Source organism: Pristiophorus japonicus, chromosome 8, assembly GCF_044704955.1.
Source record: "Pristiophorus japonicus isolate sPriJap1 chromosome 8, sPriJap1.hap1, whole genome shotgun sequence".
NCBI lineage: Eukaryota > Metazoa > Chordata > Chondrichthyes > Pristiophoridae > Pristiophorus > Pristiophorus japonicus.
In genome coordinates, this window is record NC_091984.1 from 53,480,045 (window position 1) to 53,500,313 (window position 20,269).

Genomic DNA, 20,269 nt, shown 5'->3' on the forward strand with positions numbered 1-20,269 from the left:
GTGAGAGACTAATGAATGTTTTTATTGTAATTCATTAATAAAGGAGTAAATAAGGCTTTATTAGACCATTTATATTATTGCCTAACACTAGAAAATACTACAACCCATTTAAAAATACATTAAATTGTGGAGAACTATAAAGATCTGTGTAATATCAAAAACCTGTCAGCTCTGTGTACGTACTGCCCACTTAAGATCCACTTAAAAGCACCTTCTCCAGGCGGTATGCCGGTGGTATGTCATGAATTTTGCACTTTTGGGTGGTATGTCGGCGGTCTGCATGGGTGGGCGGTGTGCTTACCGCCCAGTGGTATGTCACTGATGAATTTTCCGCCGGGCGGTATGTAGGTGTTTTTTCACCAAAATTGCATTTTTGGGCGGTGAACGGGTGGTAGTGGGCAGTATGTCGATTAATTTCAGGCCCTTGATGTTTTAAGTGGCAGTCCTATGTAAATGTGTAAAGTAGCTCAGGGCACATGTTTTGCAGTGTAAAAGCATAGCAGGAATAACCTTCAAAATCAAGCCACTTGATGATGTCAACTTTTACACGGTTCTTAACAGCGCTGTTGAAAATCTGGCCCCTAGGCTAGAAAGGGTTAATTTGATTCCCTATTCAAATTAATACCACTTGTCTCTCATGACATTACAAGGAACCTGTGCTTATTACAGGAACCTACAGTTCTGACAAGTCCTTGCCACAGAAAACACATTTTAAAAATCATTGTCCTTCTGCTAACATAATTTTCTGGTAAAACTGCCTGCAGCATTCCTAATTGGAAACGATGGTTTACATCGGAACAATCTAGTTCACAATAACCAATTCTAGGGTATGGCAGCTTGTTTCTGCATGCCATAAACACTCTTTACAACCATTCACTTTTTGAAAAATTGTAAGGTATCAGGTTGTTTGTGGTGGAATCTGCAAGCCTGCTTTAGGTTTCCATTCTCAAACTATGCCCAAGTTCTAATACACTGTATTATGCCAGTTATAGATGAATTAAAAACATTCATTATTGTATTTCTTTAAAATCAGTTCTTCACCTTATAAAAGTCTCCTTTTCAAAAGATCAGATTGCTGACAAAGGCAAAGGGCTCTCCATATCATGTACAATCTATTTACAATTGTAAAGTGCATTAGTATTCAGCTTACAGTGGTAATCCAGGATGTATTTCTCTTAAACTTTTTTTATTCAAAGTGTACAATTGACCTTACAAAAATGTTGTCTGCAGCCCCTGAAAATCAAACTGCACTTTGCTATAAAATTAACTCAGAAGAGAGGAAGGCCAAAGAGAAGCGAAGCAAAGTGAAGTCAAGTGGAATGACTCCACTCGTACACGTGCTGGAAAGTGATTACTTAAAACTGCTGTATCTCTTTGTGCTGGGCAACATTGGCTGTATTTAACATCTATTAAATACTGTACATTTTACTGCATCTTTTTAGCCAACCATTATCCTGTCACACCAAACAATTATCTCTTGGCCCTTAATTTTTTTTTCATCAAGACAATTTTGGTCGCTATTTTACACAGGAATTAAGCCACTGAATAGCAAATGAAATGAAAAGTGTTCTGCTTACCTTTTTTATATTATATTTGAATGATCAAATTATAGATTTTACTGCTGGGTTATTTTGAAAAACACTATTTATGTGGTTATTTTAATTCTTCCTTGATATTTCCCTCTTTCCTTCCTCTCTCTCTAGTTTTTGTGGAGTACACTATTCTCAGCTAAGAGGGTAGGCAGGTTTCCAACAAAGTAGATATTTAACTGCTGCTAGGAAGTTTCTGAGAGGTCCTCAGATCCCTATCTATCCTCATCCTTTGGAGAAGTACTTCCCAGATATTGGCCAGTCAAGATCAGGAACTCCTTAAAAGTACAATCTTAAAAGTAAAATGGACAATAACGTTCAATTCCTGATCCAAGTTAAATCCATGTTATAAAACCTACTTTTAAAATTCTAAATGAGCCCATATTAAACTCTGTTAAAACTCCTACATCTTCAATTTACCTTTGATTGTCAAATATGTTCCTCTATTTTTTTTATGAGCATCTGAGCAGTTGTACTGAGTTTTCAGAAAATGCCATGAATGTAGCTGATAAAATCCTCGTTACAGGATACAGCCTACTAACCCAGAGGCTATGATTTCAAATCCCACCACTGCCTGTTGGGAAATTGAATTCACTAAATTTGTCATTTGTGAGGCTGCACTGGAAAAAAATGACCATGAAAGCGGCTAGATTTTTGTAAAAACCCAATTGGTTCATTAATGCTCTTCAGGAAAGGACATCTTCCCATTATTTAGAAATGCAGATGAATGCAGCATCTTCAATTGGCAAACACGTAGACTCCTTCATGCTGGTTAGGTGGCTTAGTTCAGTTTTGTGATATTGCAAGTCAGCAATTTATTGTCTATCCTGTGGTATACCGCTTAATATAGTGGAGATCCAAAAATATTAGAAATTCTTTGAAGAAATAATGAAGTGTATTGATGAAGGAAATGTAGTGGATGTTGTGTGTATGGATTTTCAAAAGGCCACAATCCTCTGCCTCTCCACCTCACTCTCCACCTTTAAGGCCCTTCTTAAAATCCATCCTGATCAACTTTTTGATGCATCCTAATATAAGCCTTTTTGGCTCTGTGTGCAGAGCCCTTATGCCACTGTGAAGTGCCTTTGGACGATTTTCTACATTAAATGTACTATATAAATGCAAGTTGTTGATAAAACTTAGTCACAATGCAAAAAGGCTTTATGATTATTACCAAAAGAACAAAGGGAGAGATTAGAACACGACTTTTAGGACATAGAATTTTCTGCCTGAAACAGTGGTGAAAGCAAAATCCATCATCGCTTTAAAAAGTGTAACATAGGAACAGGAGGTGGCCATTCAGCCGCTCGATTCTGTTCCGCTGTTCAGTTAAATCAGTCTGATTTGTACCTTCGCTCCATTCACCCGCCTTTGATCCACATTCCTTGATACCCTTACCTAATAGAAATCTGTTGATCGCAGCCATGAAAATTTTAATTGACCCAGCAACCAGAGCCATTTGGGGAGTGGATTCCACATTTCTATCACCTTGGTGTGAAAATTAGCTTCCTGTTTTCACTTCTGAATGGTCTAGCTCTAATTTTAAGATTGTGTCCCTTGTGCTGGACTCCCCCACCAGAGGAAATAGCTTCTCCTTATCTGCGCTACTGGATTATTTTTTCATCATTTTAAACACCTTAATTATATCACCCTCAACCGGCTAAACTTAAGAGAATAGAACCTGAGTTTATGTATCCTGTTCTCATAATTTAATCTTTTAAGCCCCAGTATCATTCTGCAGATATTCGGCACAGGCACGATGGGCTGAATGGCCTCCTTCTGTTCTGTAAAATTCTCTAATTATGTCACTAAGCTGCTGTTCACTATCTTGGTTTTTGTTTGTCAAAATTGACATTGGTATTGTCAGTGTAACATAGGAACATTAAAGACTGTTAAGGAACATTTTTAGAAAGGGATAGTGCATCATATTACGTAGGATAGAGGCCAAATAGACCAAAATACTATCAACAACAAATTGAATAGTGCCTTTAACATAGGAAAACATCCCACGATGTAATCAAACAACATTTTACATAAAGAAAAATGAGGAGATATTAGGAGGGGTAACTAAAAGCTTGGTGAAAGTGATTGGTTTTAAAGAAGGTCTTAAAGGAGAAGGGTGAGCTGCAGAGACGGAGAGGTTTAAGTTTTCACAAACTTGATTGCTGCGCAGACGTCTGCTCCCATATAGACTAGATCAGGGGACATGTTGATGGAGTCCACCACAGCAGGGATATGGCTGGCGCAGGCCCAGGTGAAAGCTGCTATCTCTTTGGTCCATTCAGCTCCATTCTTCAGCATGCCCCTTGCACTTAAATAACAGAACATGCTCAGAAGCAAGCAGGATCAGCCAGTTGCTGCAGCATCAGATATGGTGAAACCAGTGGCAGAGTCATTTTATCATCACGAAGGTACAAAGTCTCTCCAATCTCAAGAGATTCCATTTCACGTCTGTCAGCTTCCTGTAGGGGAAGCACCTCGAAGGAGCATCAGGATAAGTTATACAAGGCACACACCATGCTCTTGTCACTGGGAACAAGCACTCGGGTAAAATACACTAGTCACACACATTCATCACTTCTAGGGTATTACATTTAGTTATACTTTATTTCAACCCTGTCCAGAGAGTTTACTTTGGATGGCACATCATAAGATAGCAGCAGATCAAAAGTTGTTGAGGTGTAGCAAAAGTCAAACTTGGTCAAGGTGTATTGGCCATTGAATAGTGCACATAAATATTAGTGAATTGGACAGCTCATAAACTTGGGTGAAGATTTTGTGTATGGAAGCCAAGCATACAATGGAGGTAATTTCAGGATCATTGGTTAAACCTCTTTGGATGAATAAGTTGTGTAGCATGCAATAGACAACAATGATTTTGGAGACCCTAGTGGAGCTGTGCTGTAATACATCCACACATCTAAAGTGCTGATTCTGAATGCGCTTATAGCATGCTCTGTAATCGTGGCTGCACTAGCAGGACTGATCCAGCCAGCTGTAAAATCCACCCCTATGTATACAGTAATAGATGCCTGGTATTGTGCGACAGGGCAGTAAACCGTGGGTACAGATGATGCCTGAATACAAGAGCAATGGCCAAGCAGTTTACCCAATTTCACCAATGTGCTGAAATACATTAATACCTCTAAATTTACTTGCAATTGTTTTAAAAAAATCTGTGTAGTATATGCAAAACCAAAATACTTCCAGGAGGAAAAAAATTGTAACAGCACCACTGATTTACATAGTCAAAACAACATTTTGTAGATGCCACATGACTCCTGCTGCAGTGATCTGGAGCTAAAATATATTTTGATAATGTGAACTGTCACTCCATAAACTTGACTTGATTACTTCACGGTCATTAATTCTTCACTGTAGATGTGATCACATGTGAACTGCAAAGAGCTTTCCAGCAGTCAGTTTCCTTTTTTGCACTATTAGCAAAAAAGGAATAAAACTTGGCCATGATCTCCATAATACCTTTAAAAATATATAGATAACTTAAAAATTATTTCAAAATAGTAATTTTCTATTTGCGTTCAGATGAAAGTTAGAAGCTACTCATGTTTTGTTATCACTGTTTATGATGTCATCTGAACTCTTCAGTAAGATTACTGCCATCTAGTCACTTAAAGGTATGGAATTCATTATTTATTTAATTGTTTGCTACTGGGAAATGCTGTGACTTGTATCTGTTATAAAAGAGATTACAAAGAAAGGGAAAAATGGATCTCCATTTGCAGTAGAGTAAGAAAGTGAAATGGAAGGAGGTTGTCCAGAAATATGATAGCAAACCTTGCAAATGGATGAAATGGGTAGAAACACTGAACAGACATTATTGAAAACCAACCATACACATTGTATTAGTGAGTATCAGGCCATGGTTGAGCTTTGGACCTGAAGCTAGTCAGTGCATATCACATCTCATATTGCTATAAAGGTTTGACAAGATAGCAGAGAAACTGGCTTGCTTAATATGATCACCAGAACTTTGTTTTTACTAGGAAACTTAAGTGAAACACTAAATTCTACCCATTAGAAATTATGTTGACATTCACTTTTGCTTATTATCTCATGCTCAGTGTACATGCTTACCAAGTGGCAGATTCAGGATCTGCCATATATGTGTTTTTACTTCAACATTCATTCATCATAAACCTTTTGGTGTCAGTTAATTATAATCAACAACATCCCTGTACAAATTATTTTAGTTGCATTACACTACAAAACATTCTTTCATCCATTTTGGTTTCTTTTATTTTCTAAATCACTAGGTTGGCAGTACAAAATGAATCCTTTTATACTTTTTAAAAAAAAAACACAACACATATTGTTTATTTGAAATTAAACAAGAATGGTGTAAAAGATTCATAGAATTTACAGGAGCGAAGGAAGCCATTCAACATTGTATCTTTGCTGGTGCTATTGTGAAATTGTAAATGTCCACTCTAATCCCAATTCCCTGCCTCCTTTTAAATTTATCTTTTCAGATATTTTTCCTTTTTTAAAATTATATTATATTTTCTGCCTCGATAGCGACTGGTGATGAAGCATTTCACACTCTAATAATCCTGTGTGAAATTATTTCTTCTAATGATGATCTTCAGTCTGTGCCTCCTTGTTACCAACTTATCAATCAAGAAAAACGATGGTTCCCTATTTGCCCCCTCAATCTTTTCATTAAAAAATGTTTTATTTTTAAAGAAATGGTTTGTTACTAACTTGGAGTTACTGAAGTACTCAGTATGCTAGCTTTGGTATTGTGTATGCTTCGTAATAATCCTGAATCTGTGAACAATAAAAACTCTTTGCTGGACTATGTGCGCTCCAAATGCTCATCATTTACATTGTATTTACCCCCTCACACTTTAATTTCATTTTATTTCATTATTTATTCCTCCATTGCTTAAGGAAGACCTTCCCCTCCTTGAATGAGTGAGGCATGTGACCTGCTGATATGCTTGTCAATGCTACTCATAGACATGTGCCACAAAGGCATAGCGTAGTGGCCCTTCTTCCAATATTCCCTCCATGCTTCTGAAGACCGATCCATGTCTTCCTATTGCTGTAACTACTGGACTGCTATCACAAACGTCTTAATTCTAAATGTTTCCTTAGATTTCCATTTCCGCTGCCTATGTGATTCTGCAGCCCTGATGTTGTATATACAGTATCCTTCTTTAATAAAAGAGGGCCAATTCATTTCAGTCTGATACTGATACTCATGTTGACCTCAATGATGAGATCTCTACATTTGCACTGCAAATCAGATAAACTGATTACCTACAATAGTAGAATAGACATGGGTCAAGATTTAATAAAAATGTTGTCAAGCCAAAGAACACATTTGCATTGAATTTTTTTTACCATGTAAATAAATGGAGCTATTCATGTGGTGAGGGCAGCCTTTTTTTTTGGTACTGGGAAGCAGTAGAATCAGGTAAATGTCCCTACAAGCTTTGGTGACTGCATTTCAGAAATAAGTAATTATAGTGAAGTGATTTGGAACATCCTAAGAGGCATAATGAGATGCTATATAAATGCAACATTTATTTTTTTCATTTGTTCTTTGTTCCTGATTTTAGCTGTTGTCAGGAGGAGGTGCCAATCGGAGATCTAGTGCTTTCAAACAGGGAGAAAGGAACAACGAGAATGTGAATTACAGACAGGCTGTTTGTGCATTCTTTCTAAAGACAAATTTCAGTGTTCACAATGGAACTCAGAGGCCTAGAAGGCAGGTTGATTGCCCGCTCTCGGCCAGAGAATGTTACATGGGCACACAGGGAAACATTGGGAGTAGAGGAAAAAATGTGAAATAATTCACAATATTTCTATTCCTGGCTCGGCTTATGTTAATCACAATTACCGTAACGCTTTGACCTTGGTTTATAGTACAAAGTCAAAATGTTGGTAAGAGCAATGTAAGTTAACAGCAAGATTTTGAATGGAAAATTCTACCTGCCCTTAAAAGAAACTGATTATCTTTCGGCCTGGCTAGCCTGAACACATTTATATTTTGGTATATGCCGTGTGATGCAACAGTATTCTAATTTCAGTAACTAAGGCATGTGTGAGTTATAGCAGTGCTTGTTTGCTGTGGAAGATTAATTCAGAGTGATGCCAAATTAAGTACATCCAGACTGCTTGGACTGCTGCAGTTAAACCAAAATGAACACTTGATTTGGTGTCACTCCCAATTAAAGGGCTTTGTCTGAACACAGCTTGTGTAATACAATCTGTCACAGGTCTGATGGTACTCTGAGGCCATGTTTATACTTACTGTTTATAAGAATGCAGCAGTAGATTGATTATTTTTTTTGCACACCAACAATAGGAAGCTTTGTGTCGAGGATTGTACTGTGGTATAAAGATGCAAGATTTAATTTGACTTGCATATCCACTTAAAAAATGTTAGCCAATGTCGTTTTTTCAGAAAATAAATTGTGGTGACTATGAATGGGTGCAAATATTAGATCAATGTCAGCACAATTATTGTAGATATCAGTACCGGATCTCTACACTGGCAGCAGGTGGATCATAGATTTACATAATAAACTGCAAATTATTGCTTCATCTACTTGCAATGATTATGTCACAAACATTAATCTTTTTGTGAGGATGTTATCTCATTAATTTTCATTGTTGTAATATTTTATGCTTTTTTTATGCAGTTATTTTCTTTCCTTCTCCCATTCCTGGAACAAAAAGACAGTTTTCTGGTTCTACATTCTGTGTAGCCTTTCTTTTGTGTTCTTATAAATGTTAGAAAATGAAAAAGAGTGGGACTGGGGTCCGTGAGCCAGGAAGGATGAATTGAGAGAAGTGAGGGGGAGAAGGTATATCTTTCTTCATGTAATGTTCGATAAACTTTCAAATAAAACACCAGTTGAATTTGAAGTCATCTAATTACCCCATCTCTGTTTTGTTGACAGAAAACACCAATACTAATGACTTACACTTATGAGATAGATTCTAATTTCTAACACCTATGAGACAAAATAGAGAGTAAGACCCAAATAAACAGAAATGCAGAACAGAAATTTCTTTCCTCATTCTAATTTAATTTGAAAGTAAACAAAGCAGCTTTGGTGGAAACAGGTAATAAAAACATAAGGAATAGGAGTAGGCCATACGGCCCCTCGAGCCTGCTCCGCCATTCAATAAGATCACGCCTGATCCGATCATGGACTCAGCTCCACTTCCCCGCCTACTCCCCTTAACCCCTTATCCCTTTATCGTTTAAGAAACTGTCAATTTCTGTCATAAATTTATTCAATGTCCCAGCTTCCACAGCTCTCTGAGGCAGCGAATTTCACAGATTTACAATCCTCTGATACAAGAAATTTCTCCTCATCTCTGTTTTAAATGGGTGGCCCCTTATTCTAAGATCGTGCCCTCTAGTTCTAGAATCCCCCATCAGTGGAAACATCCTCTCTGCATTGTCAAGCCCCCTCATAATCTCACACGTTTTGATAAGATCACCTCTCATTCTTCCAACCTCACTTTCCAACATTATACTCCATCTGCCAAATTTTTGCCTACTTACTTAGCCTGTCTTTGTCCTTTTGCAGATTTTTTGTGTCCTCCTCACACATTGCTTTTCCTCCCATCTTTGTATTGTCAGCAAACATCCTCAAAGAACTCCAGCAAATTTGTTAAACATGACTTCCCCTTCATAAATCCATGCTCACTCTGCCTGAACGAATTTTGCTTTTCCAAATGTCTTGCTACTGCTTCTTTAATAATGGACTCCAACATTTTCCCAACCACAGATGTTAGGCTAACCAGTCTATAGTTTCCTGCTTTTTGTCTGCCTCCTTTTTTAAATAGGGGCGTTACATTTGCAATTTTCCAATCAGCTGGGGATAGATTGATGGAAACTAGTTGATAGTGACTGGGCTTCTGCCTTTTATCACCTGCCCTTGAGGGGAGTGGATGGAAGGTTAAGGGTGAGTGACAGTAGAGCAAGAGAGAGAGACAAAGATTAAGAATATAAGAAATAGAAGCAGGAGTAGGTCATATCTATCACTAATGAAGCAGTACTAGACAAAATAATGGGATTAAAGGCGGACAAGTCCCCTGGACCTGATGGCTTACATCCTGTCTTAAGAGAAGTGGCTGCAGAGATAGTGGATGCATTGGTTGTAATCTACCAAAATTCCCTAGCTTCTGGGACGATCCCAGCAGATTGGAAAACCGCAAATGTAATGCTCTTATTTAAAAAAGGAGGCAGACAAAAAGCAGGAAACTTTAGGCCAGTAAGCCTAACATCTGTCGTTGGCAAAATGCTGAAGTCCATTATTAAGGGCATTTTGAAAAGCATGATTCAATCAAGCAGAGTCAGCATGGTTTTATGGAAGGGAAATCATGTTTGACAAATTTGCTGGAGTTCTTTAAGTATGTAACAAGCAGGGTGGATAAGGGGGAACCAGTGGATGTGATGTATTTGGATTACCAGAAGGCATTCGATAAGGTTACTGCACAAGATAAAAGCTCACGGGGTTAGGAATAATATATTAGCATGGATAGAGGATTGATTAACGAACAGAGTCGGGATAAATGAGTCATTTTCCGGTTGGCAAACAGTGACTAGTAGTGGGGTGCTGCAGGGATTACAACCAATGCATCCACTATCTCTAGGTCCTCAACGATTTACAATCTATATTAATGACTTGGATGAAGGGACAGAGTGTAATGTAGCCAAGTTTGCTGATGATACAAAGATGGGTGGGAAAGCAAATTGAGAGGAGGACACAAAAAAATCTGCAAAGATATATAGACAGGCTAAGTGAGTGGGCAAAAATTTGGCAGATGGAGTGTAATGTGGGAAAATGTGAGATTATCCACTTTTGGCAGAAATAATAGAATAGCAAATTATAATTTAAATGGAGAAAAATTGCAAAAGTGTTGCAGTACAGAGAGACCTGGGGGTCCTTGTGCATGAATCACAAAAAGTTAGTATTCAAGTACAGCAAGTAATCAGGAAGGCAAATGGAATGTTGGCCTTTATTGCAAGGGGGATAGAGTATAAAAGCAGAGAAGTCCTGCTACAACTGTACAGGGTGTTGGTGAGGCCACACCTGGAGTACTGCGTGCAGTTTTGGTCTCCGTATTTAAGGAAGAATAAACTTGCATTGGAGGCTGATCAGAGAAAGTTTACTAGGTTAATTCCAAAGATGAGGGGGTTGACTTATGAGGATAGGTTGGGCCTATCCACATTGGAGTTCAGAAGAATGAGAGATGATCTTCTTGAAACGTATATGACAATGAGGGGGCTCGACAAGGTGGATGCAGAGAGGATATTTCCACTCACAGGGGAAACTAAAACTAGGAGGCATAATCTTAGAATAAGGGGCCGCCCATTTAAAACTGACATAAGGGTTGTAAATTTATGGAATTCTCTGCCCCAGAAAGCTATGGAGGCTGGGTCATTGAATATATTTAAGACAGAAATAGACAGATTTTTGAGCGATCGGGAGTAAAGGGTTATGGGGAGCGGGCAGGAAAGTGGAGCTGAGTCCATAATCAGATCAGCCATGATATTGAATGGTGGTGTAGGCTCAAGGGGCCAAATGGCCTATTCCTGCTCCTATTTCTTATGTTATTATATGGCCTATCAAGCTTGTTCCGCCATTCAGTAAGGTCATGGCTGAATTTCCCATATCCTTTGATCCCTTAGTGCCTAAAAATCTATCAATCTCAGTCTTGAATATACGCACCGACGGAACATCCATAGCCCTTTGAGGTAGAGAATTCCAAAGATTCACAACCCTCTGCAAAAGGACATAGACAGGCTAAGTGAGTGGGCAAAAATTTGGTAGATGGAGTATAAATTTGGAAAGTGTGAAGTCATGCACTTTGGCAGAAAAAAAATCAAAGAGCAAGTTATCATTTAAATGGAGAAAGATTGCAAAGTGCCGCAGTACAGCGGGACCTGGGGGTACTTGTGCATGAAACGCAAAAGGATAATATGCAGGTACAGCAAGTGATCAGGAAGGCCAATGGTATCTTGGCCTTTATTGCAAAGGGGTGGAGTATAAAAGCAGGGAAGTCTTGCTACAGCTATATAAGGTATCGGTGAGGCCACACCTGGAATACTGCGTGCAGTTTTGGTTTCCATATTTACGAAAGGATATACTTGCTTTGGAGGGAGTTCAGAGAAGGTTCACTAGGTTGATTCCGGGGATGAGGGGGTTGACTTATGAGGAAAGGTTGAGTAGGTTGGGCCTCTACTCATTGGAATTCGGAAGAATGAGAGGTGATCTTATCGAAACGTATAAGATTATGAGGGGGCTTGACAAGGTGGATGCAGAGAGGCTGTTTCCACTGATGGGGGAGACTAGAACTAGAGGGTATGATCGTAGAATAAGAGGCCGCCCATTTAAAACAAGATGAGGAGAAATTTCTTCTCTCAGAGGGTTGTAAATCTGTGGAATTTGCTGCCTCAGAGAGCTGTGGAAGCTGGGACATTGAATAAATTTAAGACAGAAATAGACAGTTTCTTAAACAATAAGGGGTTATGGGGAGCGGGTGGGGAAGTGGAGCTGAGTCCATGATCAGATCAGCCATGATCTTATTGAATGGCTCGAGGGGCCATATGGCCTACTCCTGTTCCTATTTCTTATGTTCTTATGTAAATGGCCGATCCCATATCCTGAGACTATCACCCCGAGTTCTGGATTCTCCAGGCAGGAGTAGAGGAAGATGTTATGGTAGTGTTAGGAATGAGGGTGCAGTTGAAAAAGGAGTGGTACTGGGAACATGAAGGGATTGGGGAAATTATGGGAGTGAAGGAGTGGGGTAGCTTGAATAACTGCAGGAGGGAATAGGAAGGGAGTTACAGAGGGCCACATTTACCCATCCCAAATGCAATCTGCAAACATCCCCACTTTGGCCTGCAGGTAGGCACTAACGAAGTTGAAGGATTTCTTCCTGGCAGCCAACTCTGGATTCAGCAACACTCATCTGTGAGAAGAGAAAGATTTGAGAAAATGGAGATTCTATACTGAGCAATTTAATGAATGAATGAAAGACCTTTAAGACCGACTGCCACTTACTTTGCACTCCCCAGCCTCACCCTGAAGGATTGTTTTTCTCTTCTACTTTTATAGGGCTTCACCCTTGCACCTTGAGGGCCAATTGGTGACGTTGAAACCACACTCCATTATTGCTCATTTCGACTCCTTTTTATGTTCCGGTGTGAGATTGGCAGGAAATTTCATCATAATCTGATATTGGGCACAGGGATGGGCATAATAGATGCAACTTCCTGATTTTTAAATAGGTAGTAGGAGCCATAATTGAAGTTTGGAGGGAGAGCTGCCATTTATATCTCATGCTTGTGGAGCAGAGCAGCAGGTAGGAATTGTCATGTATTCCACTGTCATTGTAACCCATGTATAAACTGGCCGAAGTTGTACACCGTGAGAACACTGACCACTAGGTGGTGAACTTGTGGGAGACAGTCCTAACCTGGACTTTCAGGTATAAAAGGGGAAGCTCCACCCACCTTCATCACTTCAATGCTGGCAAATAAAGGTTACTGGTCACAGAGTGACCTTCTCTCAATTATGGGCCTCATGTGCATTTGTACTGTATAGTAAGGACATAACATTGGCGACGAGAAACTGGGATTTAAACCACGCGAGCATGGCCACTAGCAGCACAGACGAGAGGTACTGTGTTGGTGATGATTGGGACGATTTTATTGAGAGACTACAGCAAAGTTTCGTCACTAAAGAATGGCTGGGACAGGATTCGGCCGACAATGCTGGGCTCATCTCCTGACGGTTTGTGGATCCAGGACGTACTCCCTGATGAAGGACCTTCTAGCGCCAGAGAAGCCGGCGGACAAGACGTTCGAAGAGCTCAGTAAGTTGATCAGGGAACACTTTAAACCGGCGAGCAGCATGCACATGGCGAGACATCGGTTTTACAAGCACCGGCGGCGAGAAGGGCAAAGCGTTCCAGACTTCGTGACAGACCTCCGGCAACTGGCGAGCCTATGTAAGTTCCCAGATGCATGCAGAGCGAAGATGCTGTGAGATTTTTTTATTGAGGGCATCGGGCACGCTGGGGTTTTCAGGAAACTGATTGAGACCAAAGACTTGACCCTGGAAACGGCGGCTTTGATGGCCCAGACATTTATCTCGGGAGGAAGAGACCAGAATGATGTTTGACAAAAATCTTGGTTTAAATGCAGCAAATGGACAATCAACATTGTTAACGCAGCACACAGTTCTCCAGGCAGATAGGGGCAATCGGACATGCCCGAGCATGTAGTCAAACCCAAAAGGGGGAATTCAACAGAGACAATGGCTAGCTGAACGGCGATTCAGTTCATCGCAAGGGACAATGCGGCCAGTAATGGGGCCATTAACACCTGTCAATGGTGCGCTTAAGGACAGTTACAGAGACAGTCAGAGACGATTGACTGGTAATGGACCTTTTGTTTCCAACAACGGCTCATGTTGGAGGTGTGGAGGCAAACACACAGCAATATGCCTACAGAAACTGCAATGTCAGCGGTCACTTGCCGCGTATGTGCAGGAAGCCTGTAGCCAGGTTGATGTACAAGGAGGACGGGCCCGATGTAAGCCCTACGAGGCCAAATGGACACTGGGGGAAATCGCTGGAAGCTGAAGTTCAGCGAGTTCATGTGGAGCACATATACAGTTCATACACCAGGACGCCACCAATAATGATGAAAGTGCTCCTCAATGGCATCCCAGTATCAATGGAGCTAGACACAGGGGCCAGCCAGTCTCTGATAAGTATCAAACAGTTTGACAAGTTGTGGGCTTCCAAGACCAGGAGGCCAAAATTAGTGCCGAGTGACGCACAGCTACGGACATATATAAAGGAGATCATTCTGGTGCTAGGCAGCGCCACAGTAGTCGTGACCCACAAAGATTCGGAGAACAGGTTGCCACTCTGGATTGTCTGGGGGGACGGTCCCGCACGCTGGGGAGGAGTCGGCTTGCTGCCATGAACTGGAAATGGGGCTATGTCAATGCAATTTCTTCCGTGGAGCGAATATCATGCTCACAGATCCTGGACAGATTTGACTCACTATTTCAACCCGGCATTGGCACTTTCATGGGACCAAGGTAGTGATTCACATAAACCCGGACACGAGGCCAGTACACCACAAGGCCAGAGCGGTGCCGTACATGATGCGGGAAAAGATAGAAGGCGAATTGGACCGCCTGCTGAGGGAAGGCATCATCTCGCTAGTCGAATTCATTGACTGGGCGAGCCCGATTGTGCCAGTGCTCAAGGCGGATTGGTCGGTCAGGATATCTGGTGATTACAAGGCCACCATCAATCGGGTGTCACTCCAAGACCAGTACCTGCTACCGAGAGCGGAGGACCTCTTTGCGACGCTATCCAGTGACAAACGTTTTTCAAAATTGGACCTGACCTCAGTTTACATGACCCAGGAGCTGGCGAGTGAGTCGAAGAAGCTGACCACCATCACGACACACAGGGGGTTGTTTGAGTACAACAGATGTCCATTTGGGATTCGCTTGGCCGCCGCGATCTTTCAACGAAACATAGAAAGCCTCCTCAAGTCGATTCCAAGGATGGTGATTTTTCAAGACGACATCCTCATCATGGGTTGCAATACTGAAGAACACCTCCACAACCTGGAGGAGGTGCTACGCAGACTGGACCGGGTAGCTCTGCGACTGGAAAAGGCGAAGTGTGTCTTCCTAGCTCCAGAGGTAGAATTCCTGGGAATGAGGGTAGCAGCAGTCGGGATCAAACCTACTGCGTCCAAAACGGAAGCGATCCAGAGAGCACCCAGACCCCGTAACACGACGGAGCTGCGTTCATTCCTGGGGCTCCTGAACTATTTTGGTAACTTTCTTCCCAAATTGAGCACGCTGTTAGAGCCGCTACACGTGCTCCTACGCAATGGTCACGAATGGGTCTGGGTGTACAGCCAGGAAAGGGCTTTTGATAGAGCACGCAATTTGTTATGTTCCAACAATCTGTTAATGCTTTATGACCCATGTTACAAACTTGTTTTAACGTGCGATGCGTCGTCCAATGGGGTTGGGTGTGTGTTGCAGCATGTTAACGCCAAGGGTCAGTTGGTAGCTTATGCCTCCAGAAGTCTGTCCCTGGCAGAAAGGGGCTTCGGGATGGTAGAAAAGGAAGCGCTTACATGTGTATATGCAGTAAAAAAAAATGCACCAGTACCTGTTTGGTAGGAAATTTGGCAGGAGATAGATCACAAAACCCTAACGTCCCTTTTGGCCGACAACAAGGCCATAAATGCAAATGCGTCGGCCCGCATACAGAGGTGGGCACTCACGTTAGCCACCTATGACTATATAATACCGGACACTGAAAACTGCGCCGATGCTCTCAGCAGGCTCCCACTAACCACACCGAGGGTGCAACCGAGCATGCTGCTGAGATAGTCATGACTGTTGAAGCTTTTGAAAGCGAAGGCTCATTTGTGACAGGCCGTCAGATCGAAGTCTGGACAAATAAGAGACCCGCTACTGTCTTTAATCAAGAAATGTGTCCTGAATGGGGACTGGGCAACCACGTACGTGGCATGTCCTAAGGAATTTAAACCATTTCACAAGCGCAAGGATGAACTCTCGATTCAGGCCGATTGCCTACTATGGGGAAACCGAGTAGTCATGTCCCAGATGGGCAGAGAGGTGTTCATCCGAGAACTCCACAATGAGCACCCAGGCATTGTCATGATGAAGGCAATTGCCAGGTCACACGTTTGGTGGCCAGGGATAGATGCAGACCTGGAACTTTGTGTTCGCACGTGCAACACATGCGCCCAGCTGGGCAATGCCCCCAGTGAAGCCCCCCTTAGCCCCTGGTCCTGGCCTGCCAAGCCATGGTCACGCATCCATGTAGACTACGCAGGTCCTTTCATGGGAAAAATGTTTTTGGAGTAGATGCCTACTCCAAATGGATTGAGTGTGACATTCTCAATTTGAGCACATCCTCTGCCACGGTAGAAAGTCTATGGGCAATGTTCGCCGTCCACGGTCTACCGGTCGTCTTGGTCAGCGACAATGGCCCGTGCTTCACAAGCACTGAATTCCAGGACTTCATGGCAGGAAATGGTATCAACCATGTCAGAATGGCACCGTTCAAGCCGGCCTCAAACGGCCAGGCGGAATGAGCAGTGCAGATAATCAAACAGGGGATGCTCAGAATCCAAGGGGGTTCCCTACAAAGCCGCTTATCACGCCTCCTATTGGCCAATAGATCCCGACCACACTCGCTCACAGGGGTTCCACCCGCAGAGCTGCTAATGAAAAGGATGCTCAAAACCAGGTTATCCCTTATACACCCTACTATGAAAGAAATTGTTGAGAGCAGGCGCCGATCACAATGTGACTACCATGACGGGAATACGAGGGCGCAATGTATTGATGTCAATGACCCTGTCTTTGTCCTCAACTATGCTGCAGGGCCCAAATGGTTCGTAGGCACTGTGATTGCTAAAGAGGGGAATAGGATTCTGGTAGTTAAACTTACCAATGGACAAATCTGCCGCAAACACGTGGATCAAACAAAAAGGAGGTTCAGCAACCCCATAGAAGAAGCAGAGGAAGAACACGGTGTAGAGTTCACTCCACCACAGGTGACCGAACACTGGAACCAAGTGGAGCCCAGTCACTGTGGACAGTCCAGACAGGCCTGAGGCACCGCAAACAGCAGACGCTCAGGCCAGCGCCCAACAACCAGAGCCCCAACTCAGGCGCTCTACAAGGTAGCGTAAACCACCAGAGAGACTTAACCTGTCTCAATACGACTTTGGCGGGGAGGTGATGTCATGTATTCCACTGTCCTTGTAACCCATGTATAAACTGACCTAAGTTGTACACCGTGAGAACACTGACCACTAGGTGGTGAACTTGTGGGAGACAGTCCTAACTGGACTTTAAGGTATAAAAGGGGAAGCTCCACCCACCTTCTTCACTTCAGTGCTGGCAAATAAAGGTTACTGATCCCAGAGTGATCTTCTCTCAATTATGGGCCTCGTGTGCATTTGTACTGTATAGTAAGGACATATTAGGAATGTGCTGGTTAAAATGGTAAAGAACAGAGAAAATGTATTTGTGGATGCAAGCCAATATAAAAATGCTTTTGGTAGATAGTACTTCTGTGATGCCTTGTACACTAGTTAGGTTTTCAGTGGAAGATCATCATCTATGTGGCCTATTTTAGTTATCATCAGAATGAGGAAGAAAAATGTCCAGAGTCTGAATAAATTGAACAATTTGGTTAAACAAATAGCAAAACACCACACGTGCTGAAAATCTGAAGAAAAAAAACAAAATTGCTGTAAACACTCAGCAGGACAGTCAGCATCTATGGAGAGAACATAGTTAACATTTCAGGTGTAGTTCCTTTGTCAGAACCTGTTCTGATGGAAAGGTCTATGCCAGAAACATTAACTTATCTGTTCTCTCCACAGTTGTGGATTGACGTGCTGTTTCGAACTGTTTGTTTAATTTGTTTTGTGATAGATGCTGGTTTCAGATTGTTGCTTACAAAAACATCTCAGTGATGCGATTGCTTTATTTTGTGCTGCTTGCTCATTGCTGGTTGACAGTTTTACTATGTCTAGTTAATGGGACTAGTTTTTGACTGCTTCACATTTAGTCAATTCAATCATTATTTTGCCCTGCTTACATTTTGAGATCTGATGCCTTCTGAATGCAAGTATAGGGTATATGTAAGATTCTTTGGTCAGGAGATTTGATACCGGTAATAAACGAGCGCAGGCACCGAGATATGAAATATACCCATGCATGTTCAAAAAGTGCAGAAAGCACATCAATTTGGTGCTGCCTGCTAATTTAAATGATTTTAGCGCACAGCCCAACGACTATCGTGCTGCTGACAGGCTCAGCAGGGGGCTGAAGGTTACGTCGCTGGAGCGAGGCTGTCTTTCCTTAATCCTCGGCTGTTAATTTTCAAGGCAGTCTCTAGCCCTTAAAGGTGAACTGCCTTCTGAAAAATAAAATTAAAAATCATTCAAAACTAAGCAGTCTGCAGCTCTTTAAAAAATGGTTAAAGTGCTTCAGCGCTAACACATAATGGCTGAACTGGCCAGGGAAAGGGCACCCAAGGTTTCGGATGCAGCACTCAAGCTTTGTGCAGGAGGTCAACACTGGAAGACAGGTCCTCTACCCACAGTGGCCTCCAGAAGGAAAGATGTGGGACCACTGCCAGCAGTGTCGGCCCCAGGACCTTTGGATGCGGGATGAAGCGTTGGTATTGATACCTTTGCTCTCGGAAAACAATGAACTGAGCGGCTTGTGATCAGTCTCTAATTCGAATCTCAGACCGAACAGGTATTGATGCATATTTTTAACACCATACACACATGCTAAAGCTTCTTTTTCACACATGCTGTCGGCTCTTTCTGTTTTAGACAAACTTTTGGATGCATACGCGACAGGTTGAAGTTTCCCCGACTCATTGGCTTGTTGGAGTACGCAACCAATTCCACATGACGATGCGTCACAGGCCAAAACTAAACGTTTACATGGGTCATAATGTACCAGCAGCTTGTTGAAGCAAAGCAGATTGGTGGCTTTCTCGAAAGCTCTGTCTTGCAATGCGCCCCACACCCAGTTGTCGCCTTTTCTCAATAGCATGTGCAGCGGTTCTCGTAAGGTGCTGAATTTAGGTAGGAAGTTACCAAAGTAGTTGAGTAGACCCAGGAACAAACGCAGCTCCGTCACATTCTGCGGCTTGGGTGCATTCTTGATGGCCTTGGTTTTCACCTCAGTAGGTCTGATGCCATCAGCGGTGATTTTCCTCCCGAGGAATTCGACCTCCAGTGCCATGAAGTCGCACTTCGAGCGTTTCAGTCTGAGTCCCACTCTATCCAAATGCAGTAGAACCTCTTCCAGGTTGTTCAGATGTTCCTTGGAGTCACGACCGGTAATCAGGATATCATCTTGGAACAAGCCGGTTCTGGGAACGGACTTCCGTAGACTTTCCATGTTCCTCTGGAATATTGCTGCAGCCGAGCGAATTCCAAACGGGCACCTGTCGTAAATTAACAGTTCTTTGTGCGTGTAAATAATGCAAGTCTCTTTGACATCTCAACCAAATCCTGTATCATATAGTCCGACGTCAAGTCCAGTTTTATGAACGACTTCCCTCCGGCTAGCGTCGCAAACAAGTCATCAGCCTTCGGTAACAGGTACTGATCTTGTTTCAAAACTTTGTTGATCGGCGCCTTGTAGGCTCCACAGATTCTGACTGTGCCATCACTTTTCAGCACAGGAACAATGGGGCTGGCCCATTCATTAAATTCGACCGGTGATATGATCCCTTCACGCTGGAGTCTGTCCAGTTCAATTTTGACCACCTCCCTCATTATATACGGCACTGCCCGAGCTTTATGATGGACGGGTCTTGCATCTGAGTCCACGTGGATCTGCACCTTGGCTCCCATGAAGTTGCCGATACCTGGTTTGAACAAACTTGCTCAATACTTGAGCACATGTATCTTCCTCCGATAACAACGCCTTTATGTCGTTCCAGTCACATCTGACTTTCTCCAACCAGCTCCTGCCGAGCAGCGTTGGGCCATTGCCTGGAACAATCCACAGCGGTAACTCATGAACTGCACCATTATATGACACATTAATTTGTGCACTGCCAATCAC

At 42.3% G+C, this 20,269-nt stretch overlaps 1 protein-coding gene across 8 annotated transcripts in view; it reads left to right on the forward strand.

The window, feature by feature from the left end:
* The window catches only part of LOC139268074 (ERI1 exoribonuclease 3-like), a 535,481-nt gene that overhangs the window by 246,859 nt on the left and 268,353 nt on the right, over nt 1-20,269 (forward strand). The window contains exon 8 of one of the 8 annotated variants that reach the window (XM_070886073.1): nt 7,178-8,092. The exons of the other annotated variants lie outside the window; for them this stretch is intronic. Within the exon in view, the coding sequence (XP_070742174.1) occupies nt 7,178-7,212 (35 nt within the window). The 3' untranslated portion in view covers nt 7,213-8,092. Of the gene's footprint in view, nt 1-7,177; nt 8,093-20,269 lie in introns of those variants that run through there. 8 annotated transcript variants of the gene reach the window in all.